This window comes from Pogoniulus pusillus, chromosome 26 (assembly GCF_015220805.1).
Source record: "Pogoniulus pusillus isolate bPogPus1 chromosome 26, bPogPus1.pri, whole genome shotgun sequence".
NCBI classification, from domain to species: domain Eukaryota; kingdom Metazoa; phylum Chordata; class Aves; order Piciformes; family Lybiidae; genus Pogoniulus; species Pogoniulus pusillus.
The window spans coordinates 17,372,286-17,385,393 of NC_087289.1; the positions used below are offsets into that span (position 1 = coordinate 17,372,286).

General features: G+C 46.6%; 1 protein-coding gene across 1 annotated transcript in view; it reads right to left on the reverse strand.

Moving 5' to 3' along the window:
* Positions 1-8,943, reverse strand: part of KLHL6 (kelch like family member 6) — a 28,660-nt gene extending 19,717 nt beyond the window's left edge. Inside the window, exons 1-2 of the mRNA XM_064164756.1 lie at positions 8,664-8,943; positions 2,007-2,172 (exon numbers count right to left, since the gene is read on the reverse strand). Coding sequence (XP_064020826.1) covers positions 2,007-2,172; positions 8,664-8,923 — 426 coding nt within the window. The 5' untranslated portion in view covers positions 8,924-8,943. The remainder of the gene's footprint in view (positions 1-2,006; positions 2,173-8,663) is intronic.
* Between the last annotated feature and the right edge of the window lie 4,165 nt (positions 8,944-13,108).

A 13,108-nucleotide genomic window follows, 5' to 3' on the forward strand; every position in this document is an offset into this window, starting at 1 on the left:
AGAGTTTCCCAAAGCAAAAACGTTGCAATGAATTGCAGAATTTATCTTTTTATCTATTGGTATATTGAAATGAAGCATCTGACTCTTTCTGCTGTCTCTGTTGGTTCTTCTGCATAAATAAATAACAGAGACAAGCTGGCAGAATGCTGCTAATTGTGGTAAATCTTTTTCACACAAGCCATGTTTTCAGCCCAAAACCTCATCTGTGTATAATGTGAAACTTTAAGGCCTTACACACTTTGGCAGGACCCAAGCCTGCTGCATTAAGACCTGGGACTGCTGCTTTTAATCAAACATTTTATCCCTTGGCTCTGCTCTCCTCAGACCCCACCTGCAGTCCTGTGTGCAGTTCTGAGCCCCTAACACAAGAAGGACATGAAAGTGTTTGAGCCAGTTCAGAGGAGGCCACCAAAATGCTCAGAGGGCTGCAGCAGCTCTGCTATGAGGACAGGCTATGATACTTGGGGCTCTGCAGCTTGGAGAAGAGAAGGCTTTGAGGAGACCTTATAGTGGCCTTCCAGTATCTGAAAGGGACCTACAGGAAGGCTGGGAAGGGAATACTGACAAGGTCTTGTAATGACAGGACAAGAGGTAATGGGTTTGAACTGGCAGAGGGGAAATTGAAAGTAGATGTTAGGAAGAAGTTCTTTGCAGTGAGGGTGGTGAGACACTGGCACAGGTTGCCCAGGGAGGTTGTGGAGCACAGAAGCACCCAATGTGATTTTCGATCACATTGGGTGATTCTGTGCTCCACAACCTCCCTGGAGGTGTTCAAGGCCAGGTTGGATGAGGCCTTGAGCAACCTGTTCTAGTGGGAGGTGTCCCTGCCTATGGCATAGGGTTGGAACTGGATGATCTTTGAGGTCCCTTCCAACCTAAACTATTCTATGATTCTACGATCTTGGTGTTGTAGAGATTTACAATTTGCTTTTCTTGTTTAGGGCATTCTCACAATTTTGGCATGAAATGCAGGGAAGGGAAAGAAAAAAAAAGTACATTAATCCTTTTGATAGTTTCAGGAATAAATGTTTGAGGACAATCCTAAGGGAAAAAGATTTAGAAGAAACTGAGAAGAGCACAGAAAATGTTCCTGGAAATGAAGCAGAGCTCTTTGAGTGCTACCTGTTTGTAGTACTGGCCTGCAGGTGCCCCAGGGGCCACTAAAGCTACTGCACCTTTCCTGAGTTCACCTTGGGGAGCACTTTGTGATAACTTTCTCTCCTCTCCCCACAGCAAGCACCAGTTCCCATTACCCCAAAGGCCACAGGTTCATTGCAGCATGAGAGATGGAAGAATCTGAAGTTTGTAACCACAGTAATTATGGAGTCAGGTGCTTCTTTCCTTCCTTAATGAAGAGCCTGGGCACACATACACACATTGGCACTTGGCAGGTTATTCTGGTTGCATTTTGTTGGCAATTTGCAGCTTGGCACCAGGGACTGCAATTTGGTAGCCCTTACAGGTGATTTATAGAACACGTGAATATCTGATGGACCAAAGGCTGAGTAACAGCTTGAGTCTGACTTCCCACAAATCACAGGTCATGACTGAAACCCTTTACACCAAAAGTCCTACAAAGAAGGATGGTAACTTTGGCCAGTTGAGCTTCCATCTCAAGGCAATGGAGAGGGAGAGACAAGGTTAGCTTCCTTCTCTGGCCAGCCATGCTAGCCACTGCCCACTAACTCTTTTGGGCTGGAGGATGATTTGCTTTCACAGGCTGACCTGAACCTTGTGGAGCACTGTCCCAGCAACACAGGCCTGCTGCCTGGCAGTTGCACATGGGAGCAGCTCTTGAAGGCAATGCCCAACTCTTCATTATGGCCAGCACAGCAGCATTCCAGTAGATGGCTGTGACTGACATTTTTGAACACAATGTAAATAAATATGAAGCAAAACACTTCCAGAACCCATGAAATCAGAGAAGTTTGCAGTGTGTCAGCCAGGGTAAGGCTTGGTGTTGCCAGAGCAACAAGACTGGGTCAGTGCATTTGAGTTATTTGTACCTGGAAGAGGCTGGCAGCTTCCAAGACTTTCTGTACGTTTTGCTTTGTGATGAGCATCTTGCTGGTGTAGGTGTAGTCCAAGAGTATATTCATGGTTTCCGCATCAACTCCTTTAAGTATGATCTTCTCTTCATATTTCTCTCTTAAATCATTGCAGAACATGGCCCTGAAAAGAAAGACATGCATTTTTTTCCTGCATCCCATCTGGGATGAGGCATTCCAAAGGCATTTGGTCATATGGATTTCAACACAGGACACTTCAGTTGCTTCCTATTTTATGCAGTTGGTTGTGTAGCAGAGTAACAAGAAAAATCCTTTCATACCTCTTTACTCATGAGTTTGATAAGTATGATCCACCATACACTCTGGGGTTGTATTCTGCAGTAGACTTGAAGCTACACAGCAGCAAAATGCAGCTGGGACCTTCCCATCTGGACTGATGCTGCAAAAGCAGTTGTGATGTCTCACCTAATAGCCTCCTACAGACTCCCAGTTTTTCTGTTTCTAGTACAGGCCCAGCTCATTAAGCCCAAACCTCCAAGTTGCTGGCAATCTCCACACTTCACTGACATATATACTTTATAAACCATATATATATATAAGTGTATATATATGTGTGTGTGTGTGTGTATACTTAGATAACTTTATAAGGTCAATACCCCTGTGCTGCAGAACACTGCTTACACTGAACCCTGAGGGCCAGGCCAGATCCACGTGTCTGATAGTCTCACCTCTAAGCTTCCCAACATCCCTTTGACCCCATTGACTAGGGATGGGCCAGAAGAGAATGGCTTATGTCTTTTTTTCTGAGAGGCTAACTTTCCCCTGCTACATTTTGGGTACTTCTGGTAGGACTGTAATGCTGGTGCAGGCTACAAGAGTTGGGGCTTTTCAGCCTGGAGAGGAGAAGGCTTTGAGGAGACCTTATAGTGGCCTTCTAGTATCTGAAGGGGGCTACAGGAAGGCTGGGGAGGGACTATTGACAAGGTCTTGGAATGACAGGATGAGGGGTAATGGGTTTGAACTGGCAGAGGGGAGATTGAAAGTCGATGTTAGGAAAGGGTTCTTTACAGCGAGGGTGGTGAGACAGTGGCACAGGTTGCCCAGGGAGGCTGTGGAGCACAGAATCACTGATCTTTGATCACATTCTGTGATTCTGTGATCCACAACCTCCCTGGAGCTGTTCAAGGCCAGGTTGGATGAGGCTTTGAGCAACCTGTTCTAGTGAGAGATGTCCCTGTCTATGGCAGGGGGTTGGAAGTGGATGAACCTTAAGGTCCCTTCCAACCTAAACCATTCTTTAATTCTGTGGTTCTATAAGTACTGAAATAATCATTAATTAGAAGTGCTGTTAGCCAGAAAACACAATCATTTCATGCACCTTGATACCACCTCTTCTTTGGTGGACAATACCACATTCAAAAGGCAACCACCACACACACCTTTGACACACATCAGATAGTTTGTGTGGGATATAAATCATAAACTTCTCCAAGAGCTATTTAAATGCACATTGTGTTGGGATGGCTGTAAAGCAGACACGCATCTCCATCTGCATTTTCCACACATGGTTTGAAGTAATTCTTCCAATGATTGTGCTATTGCTTAGAAGTTTGATCAGACCTGACACATTTCCCTGCAATCACAGAGACAGATTTCACATCGTTTGGAATCTGACTCAACAGATTAGAGATACCTGAGTCCACTTGTAACTGTGCTGGTGCAAACCATGCAGATGTGAAGCATAATGAGAAGTGCTCTTTACCCTGCATACCAAACCCTTCTGTATTAGTCACGGACAATGTTGACAGGACAGTGCAACCTGGGAAGTACTTAGAGGTCCAAAGTTTTGTTCTTGTAAAAGTGGTGCCAGAGTAAAGCTGTCTGATTGACACATGAACCAAGATGTAAACAGATTTTATTGCAAAGCAGCCCGGCACGGTGAATGGCCAATGGGCGGAAGATACCAGCTGCTTCTTGCTCTCAGAGTGACCTGTTCCTTGCCTCAGCAGAGATTTTACAGCAAAAGAAAACTGGTATTAGTCAGCTCAGTTGGTTGGGATAACTAACTTTTGGATAAAAAGGCCTGGCTTCTGAACAGAAAACTTGGGCAGAGAGGTTACTTGTCAGAAAAGATGATCAGACAAAGTTCTCATCGTCCTTTCACTCATCTCAGCCTGCCAGAGGGTTTCGATTCACTGCTCTGCTCCGTGGTCCAGTCTCTGCTGCCAGTGAGATCAGAATATTTGAAAGGCATTAAGACAAAATGCTGCCTGACTTCAGAGACCACAAGACTGAGATTCTCTTTTGCTTCTCTCTCTTTTGGCAGTGTCAAATGTTGTACATGTGGGGCACGCAGGCAGGTGGCTATTTGAAAGCAACAGTGTTCAGTACCTACTTCTCCCCAGGAATGGGTCGAGTTTTGTATAAAGCCTTCGATTGCACGGGATGATAGGTGCCAAATGCTTCATCTGAATGAGAAATAGGCTGCTGTGGGATGCAGATGTTATCTGCTCTTGCTCCTTTTATCTCTTAGAATGGTGTCTCCAGTCTTGTATTTAACATCCCTGTTGGGGAGATGAGAGCTCTCACTTCTGTCCAGCAAAGCTGGAGTGTTTGGTGGAGGTCAGTCAGAGATACACAGGACACATCATTGCAAGGCTACTCAAACCCCAACCTCTGGCGGAGGCTTTGCACAGGGACCAAAGTGCTGTCTCCTAGTCTGTGAAATGGTGTTAAAGCTGCCATCCACTTCCAATCTCACAGAATCATAGAATGATGGATTCACAGAATGGCTTAGGCTGGAAGAGATCTTAGAGATCATCTACTCCAACCTTCCTGCCATGAGCAGGGATACCTCTCAACTAGACTTTGGCTGCTCAAGGCCTCATCCAAACCAGCCTTGAACACACCCAGGGAGGAAGCATCCACGACCTCCCTAGGCAGCCTATTCCAGAATCTCACCACCCTCACAATGAAGAACTTCTCCCTAAGATCCAGTCTAACCCTGATCTCCCTCAGCTTAAAACCATTCCTCCTTGTCCTATTGCTAGACACCCTTATGAAAAGTCCCTCTCCAGCCTTCCTGTAGGATCCCTTCAGCTGTTGGAAGGCAGCTATAAGGTCCCTCTTAGAGTCTTTTCTCCTAGGCTGAACAACCCCAGCTTAATCATCTTTGTGGACCTCCTCTGGACTTGCTGCAACAGCTCTGTGTCCTCTTTATGATGAGAACACCACAACTGGATGCAGTTTTCACAAGAGCAGAGTTAAAAGGGAAGAATCACCTCTCTCGACCTGCTGGACACACTCCTCTTGATGCAGCCCAGGTGTGGGCTGCATAGATTCACCTCATATGACTGCAGTCTGCAGGAATCCCACATCAAAAGCACCAAGACATCCCACCAGTACTCCTCTCTAGAAGGCAGTGGGGCTGAATAGGGCAGCACTATCCAGCAGAGCTGACTTCTGTAGTGGCATTCCTTCTGCTCAGGTGGAGTGGACCTCATTCACATCCTGTGTGCCAACCAGAGGAGACACTACCAGACTGAACTGCTCTTCTGGGAATTAACATGCTGCTTCTGAACCTCTCCATACTTATCCAGAGTGGCGTATGTGATTATTTTCTCTTGGGCTATAAATACTTCAGATGTGGCTACCAATTTTGTTGTCTGTTTCCCTCATCCTTGCCCCTGTGTAATTGTAAACTAAGCCTTTGAACCAACATTTACTCTAAGAAATGCACATCTGAAGGGTTTGCACACCTGAGCACCCACAGCCAAATTTAAATACTTGAAAATAGGTAAATATAGGGAAAAAATCTATCTCAATGAAATAAATGAGGGGTTGGAGTTTGTGAAGCACTTTGGAAGCACCACCCAGTGCTTGCAATTATGAATCTGACTTCAAACAACCATGCTGGAGTTTGAGGATGCTCTGGAATATATTGCTTCAGCCACTCCCAGCACCATTCTTCCACTACCTCGGGCAGCACAGGAGTAGGGAACTACTGCTCCACTTTGGCCAATTTGTATTTCTTCTTTGTTTTGTTACCTTCATCTGGGTAAATGGAGAGCTGATGCTTTTCTATCTGTAGATGGAGGACATGTCAGAAGTACTGTCTATCTATTCTCAAGCAGTGCTGAAGGAAGGACAGAAGTTGTTATCCCTTTGGGGCCATTTTTACATCAGCTGCTGTGGGTAGCTTGCATTAGGGTACCCGATGCTTAGGAAGGGGGGTGTGTAACTTGCTCTTGCAGGGGAATGAAGACCATGACTCACAGGGTCTTTTTGCTTTGCTTGTGTGCACAGGTATCAGAGGCCCTGCAATAGCATTCAAAGCACAGGAGCAGTGTTGCTTAAGAGTTTCTTCTTTCTTTGAGCTCTTGCAGCTTCTAGTGAATTGTGGCAAGATGAAACAAGCTACCTTTGAGCAGCAGAACTAAGGAAGCTTGCATCCTCCATTCTCTCTTCACAGTAACCTTAGCTTCCTCCTCCTGACCTCTCCATTCTCTCTAATTATTGCTCTCAAATACATTCTGCTGTCCCTGTCAGAACACTCAACTCTGTGCTGCCTGTGTCCAGCCACACAAAAGCAGTGTGTGCTTTGGTTGGACACTGTGTGTTGGCTAGCCAGGACATGGTGCTGAGCACCACCGGCTCCCACTCCCATCATCTTTCCTCGGCCTAGCTACAGATTCCCATTAAACTCATGGGAATTTCAGTTTTAAGATCTCCACCCTCTGCCAAATGGGATTGGAACTAACCCAAAGAGTCATGACAAAAGGCACTGGCAGACAGGCAGTGTGATACAATACAGCCATAGAGTTGTTTCGGCTGGGAAAGACCTTTAAGATCACAGAGTCCAACTGTTAAGCCAGCACTGCTGAGTCCATCACTAAACTACATCCCTCAACACCACATCTACACATAAATAAACCTCAGCTCTGCAGGAAGGCAGGCCAGAGGCAAGCATCCAGTGGGGAAGACCCTACCGACGTGCAGTTGCCTTGGGATGAGATAACCTCCACTAGGTATCCCCCTTCCTTCAAAGGGACAGGCTTGGTGCAAAGGTAACCAACAGTAGTTAGCAGAAATCCAGTTTGCCTGCTTTTAACTGTCAAAGTCACTTCTGACTGCAGCATCTTTCCTCACAGCTGGAGAGGAATTCCTGTCAAAATGCCATTATGGTGATTCTGATTTTATTTATGCATCTGCTCTCCTTTCTGGCCACAGTGCTGGTAAGAAATATTTGGGCATCTCTGCTTTTAGTCACAGATTTTCTCATAGTGATGTGTATAGAATCTGTAGAAATAAGACCCAGCTCCATATTCACAGCCACAACCTGTATGATGAGATGACAGACGCAGAACTGTTCTTCCAGGCACTACCAGCAAAGCTTACCAGAATCCATTAAAATTAGCTTTCTGCTCATGTCACAAGTGGTCACAGGTTCTTTTCTCTCATGTTTCCTCTGTAGCTAGTCAGTCATCTGACCACTTTAGCAGTGAAAACAAAAAACAACAAAAGAAAGAAAGAAAAAAAAAGAAAAAGTCCCAGCCATGCAAATGTGATTGTCTAAATGATAATGGAAAAATCTGTGTTAGAACTGATACTGAGTTCCTCTGTGTGCCTAAAATTTGGTCAGTGGTCTCAGATAAGTTATTTTAATACTGAAAGAATTAAAAATTCAAGGAGACAAGAAGAGGATGAAATGGTAAAATTGTTTTCAAGGACAGGTTTCCTTGAGGTCAGCCTAAGAAAGATGGAAAATTGCTTCTCTTTTCTCCTCAACAACTTTGTGCAAGATGTGTACAGAACAGCAAGCAGAAAGAATACCAATTTCAACAGCCCCACTCCTCTCTCAGCAAAACTACCAGGTGAGCTGAGTGAACATTTCTCTTTGCCTGAATCCCAAATCCACATAGAATCCACATAGAATCCACATAGAATCAACCAGGTTGGAAGAGACCTCCAAGATCATCCAGTCCAACCTAGCACCCAGCCCTAACCAATCAACTAGACCATGGCACTAAGTGCCTCATCCAGGCTTTTCTTGAAGACCCCCAGGAACAAGGGACAATACAAGAGGCTACAGATACTTGGTTTAAAACATCCTTTTCTCGCCTGCTTGTCTGCCAACTGTTCTCCATTTCTTTGCATGCCTCCAGCAGGCTTGCTGAGTGCTGGGGTCAGACCTCTGGCAAATCCACAACAACTTCATGCAATGTGTATTTTTACCACAGAACAGTAAGCAGAAAGAATACCAATTTCCACAGCCCCACTCCTCTCTCAGCAAAACTACCAGGTGAGCTGAGTGAGTATTCCTCTTTGCCTGAGTCCCAAAGGGACAATACAAGAGGCTATGGATACTTGGCTTAAAAGTCCTTTTCTTGCCCACTTGTCTGCCAGCCATTCTCCATTTCTTTGCACGCCTCCAGCTGGCTTGCTGAGTGCTGGGGTCAGAACTCCTGCAAATCCACAACCTGGCATCCACCCTCTTTAAATCTCCAACTTTAAAAGAGAGCTGAAAAGCCTCGGGAATTGCAGGCTCAGTGCAAATTTGCAGGGCTCAGCGCCCCGTTTGCGTTCCTTGGAGAGCTACCGTTCAAGCCTAAGCTGCAAAGCAAGTCAGTTTGGTTCGATTCTGAAATGTCTTACCTGAAATAATTGCTGGCTGCAGCAAGGACCACTCGGTGACAGGAGAATTCCCTGCTGTCCACGCACAGGATGACATCTGTAAGGGAGTTTTCAAGCCGCAGGTTCTCCAGGCCGTTCTGGAGCACCAGGGAGAGACCTGTGTCATCAAACTTGACCTTTTCGCCACTCGAGACTTCCACCAGGTCCTCCATTTTCACTGAGCACTCATTGTCCAGAGAGCTCTCCAGCTCCTCAGAGCTCTTCTCCAGTGTGTCCCCCATTTTCTGTGCAGCACCCTCTCATTCTCTTGGTGCTTCAGCCTCACAAGAGCTCCTGAGCTTCAGCCGAGTCACACTGCAGAAGCTGGGCGGATTTCCTGTCCAGAGGTCTCCGCTTATCTCTAGCTGTCACACACACAGAACAGGAAGCCTTGCACTTTCTCATCCTGTTAACACAAACAAAGGCTGGTGGGGATTTTTGGTGAATTTCAGGCACTATCAACGTGTTTAGAAAGGACTTAAGATTCCTCTGGATGTGAGAAGATTACGAGTGACAGGAAAGGCCTGCTTCCCACCCTCCAGCCAGTCCCTGCCTCTTATCTGGATCCGCTGCTTGTAGTGATAGGTGCACCATATGGCCACGGAGTGACTCCTGGCAGACTGGGCTGCTAGGGGCAAGAGGGTAGCATTGGAAATGTCTCTTCCCAGGTATGCCGAGAAAGTTCTTCCCTGAGAGAGTCATTGGACACTGGAATGGGCTGCCCGGGGAGGTGGTGGAGTCGCTGTCCCTGGGGCTGTTCAAGGCAAGGTTGGATGTGGCACTTGGTGCCATGGTCTGGCCTTGAGCTCTGTGGTAAAGGGTTGGACTTGATGATCTGTGAGGTCTCTTCCAACCCTGATGATACTGTGATACTGTGATAATCACTGCTTTGGCTTTAGGTTTTGATTGTATCATAGGCTCACATACTCAGAAAAGCCTCCAAGTGTCCGTTTCTTTCACAGTATCACAGTATCACAGTATCACCAAGGTTGGAAGAGACCTCACAGATCATCAAGTCCAACCCTTTACCACAGAGCTCAAGGCCAGACCATGGCACCAAGTGCCACGTCCAGTCCTGCCTTGAACAGCTCCAGGGACGGCGACTCCACCACCTCCCCGGGCAGCCCATTCCAGTGTCCAATGACTCTCTCAGTGAAGAACTTTCTCCTCACCTCCAGCCTAAATCTCCCCTGGCGCAGCCTGAGGCTGTGTCCTCTCGTTCTGGTGCTGGCCACCTGAGAGAAGACAGCAACCTCCTCCTGGCCACAACCACCCCTCAGGTAGTTGCAGACAGCAATAAGGTCTCCCCTGAGCCTCCTCTTCTCCAGGCTAACCAATCCCAGCTCCCTCAGCCTCTCCTCGTAGGGCTGTGCTCAAGGCCTCTCCCCAGCCTCGTCGCCCTTCTCTGGACATGCTCAAGCATCTCAATGTCCCTCCTAAACTGGGGGGCCCAGAACTGAACACAGTACTCAAGGTGAGGTCTAACCAGTGCAGAGTACAGGGGCAGAATGACCTCCCTGCTCCTGCTGACCACACCATTCCTGATGCAGGCCAGGATGCCACTGGCTCTCTTGGCCACCTGGGCACACTGCTGGCTCATGACACATCAGCTGGCAAACACTGAGTGGGTTTTATTTAAGTCACAGAATCATAGAATCACAGAATGGTTTGGGTTGGTAGGGACCTTAAAGATCAGTTCCAAATGCACAGTCAGGGGCAGGGACATCTTCCACTAGACCAGGTTGCTCAGAGCCAAATAGTTATAACTCCTGATTGGTTCAGAAGCATTGAAAAAACTCAGTAGTGCATAGGCTGTACACCGTGTCACTTACTCTACAGCTTTCTATACATCTTCTGAAATACAGTGCTTTTATTAAAGATGTGGTCAAACCACACATTTAGCTTTCATATCCATGTTTTTCTTCCTTATTTTGTCCTGTAAAAAACTGCTGTCAAGCATCACATGGAAAACTGGAAACTCAAAGAAAAGGCAAACCAATTATTTGTCAATCTTCATAGTACAAGCCATAGAATCATAGAATCATAGAACAGCTTAGGCTGGAAGGACCTTAGAGATCATCTACTCCAGCCTTCCTGCCATGAGCAGGGATACCTCTCAACTAGACTTTGGCTGCTCAAGGCCTCATCCAAACCAGCCTTGAACACACCCAGGGAGGAAGCATCCACGGCCTCCCTAGGTAGCCTATTCCAGAATCTCACCACCCTCACAATGAAGAACTTCTCCCTAAGATCCAGTCTAACCCTGATCTCCCTCAGCTTAAAACCATTCCTCCTTGTCCTATTGCTAGACACCCTTATGAAAAGTCCCTCTCCAGCCTTCCTGTAGGATCCCATCAGCTGTTGGAAGGCAGCTATAAGGTCCCCCTTAGAGTCTTTTCTCCTAGGCTGAACAACCCCAGCTTAATCATCTTTGTGGACCTCCTCTGGACTTGCTGCAACAGTTCTGAGCCCTCCTTATGATGGAACCACCACAACTGGATGCAGTATTTGAGGTGGAGTTTCACAAGAGCAGAGTCAAAGGGAAGAATCACCTCTCTTGACCTGCTGGACACACTCCTCTTGATGCAGCCCAGGATGCCATTTGCCTTCTAGGCTGCAGGAATGCACTGCTGACTCACGGTAAGATTCTCAACAATCACTAGACCCAAGCGTGATGGTTTGGGTGTTCCCTGCCCCCCCCCCCCCCCACTTTAGATGTCACCCAGACTAGTCTCAGCCAGCTCTGGGAATATAAATGAAGCTATTTATTTACAGCTAGCACAATATACAAGCAGCTATTTACAGTATATACAGTAATAGACAGAAATATGCAAAGTAAAAAGTAATACAGAAACACAACTCCCCTCCCAGAAACCTGAGTCTCTTTCTTCAGACTAGCAAATGTTGCCAGCACTATTTCACAACCACAACTGTACATTAAAGTGCTTGTAGTCTTTGTGCAGATTGCACTTCAAGCAGCAACACTGTTTCTGTGCATGGTAGATACAATAATCACTGCAGTTATTGCAAATCAGTAGCTAGTTCTCAGAAAAAGTCATGGGTACTCAAAGTCTTTCTCTGTATCTTTAGTGCTGCCAATGTCTGTGTCTCACTCTAATTCTGGAATCACAGAATACAGTTAGTTGGAGGAGACCTCCAAGATCATCTAGTCCAGCCTTTGACCCAGCATTGAAGGGTCAACACACTGCTTAAACACCTCTAGGGACAGTGACTCCACCACTGCCCTGGACAGGCTGTTCCAATGTTTGAGAACCCTTTCAGTGAAGAAATATTTCCTAATATCCAGCCTAAACCTCTCCTGGCCCAGCCTGACACCATTTGCTCTGGCCCTGTCACTTGCTACCAAGCAGAAGAGGCTACAGAAAATGCCAAAGACTGCTCCATGGGTTTTGAATAAAGAAGTTTGCTTCTAATATGAAGTTTGTTGTAGCTCTCTCCAGGACATGGAGCAACAAATCTCAAAGCTGATGGTCTTCTAGCCACACTGCCAGCAACAGTGATGCCCCACACGGGCCCATGCTGCCAGTTCCATGTCACCAACTTCTGTTAACAGTGGAAGCTAAAGGAGAGAGCCTAGGGAGCACTGTATTGCATGCTGATCCCCACCATCTTCACTGCTGGAGGTAGCTTGCATCACATTTGCATCTAACATGCAGTCCTCAAAACAAACAGTTGGTGGTGGGGCTGTGGTCTGAGCACCTGGTGGTGGGGATGCTGAGGGCAAGTGTGGGGGCTGATCCTTCAGCATGATGAGAGCAGGCAGAGCAGAGCACAGCACTCAGGGTCTCATTTTTGCCTAAGACTAAATTCAAACAACTTGGACCTTTCTGAGATGAGAAGCTGACCAAGCTGACTGACACAATAAGCCAGAGAGTGCTGAAAGTAACAGGGTAAATGTCCTGGCTTGCTTAGGAAACTCTCATGCTATGGAGTCAGAAAGTCACACCATGTCTCGCTGCGAGAGGAATGCAGGGCTAACCTCTAACCTTGGTGGTCTGGGTGCTAACCAACCTTGCCTTTGTGATACTTCTAGGAATCCTCTTTTGGCCCATCCTCATGTTTTTATTCTGGGTTTGGTTTCCTCTTTTGTCTCCAGCTTGTATAGCTGAGCTCAGTCTTAAGGGAAGCTTGGCTCAGAAGAGGGAGGTGAAAGCAGCATTGAGAGACAGCCATATAGGGAGGGTTCCTGTATAGGATGATCAAGAGGAAGGCAGGCAAGGAGTCTCTCTCCTGCTTTTTCCTACCCCCTTATAAAGTTTTGGGTTTTTTTTTGATTCATGTAGCCTGTGCAGTGCTTTGGCTTTTTCCTTTCCCAGCTGATGTAAATGTGTTCCTGATGCCTTTTATGCTAACTTTAGGTAATGAATGCTTCCTTTTTAAAAGCTAGTCCCATCTTTCCACCAAGT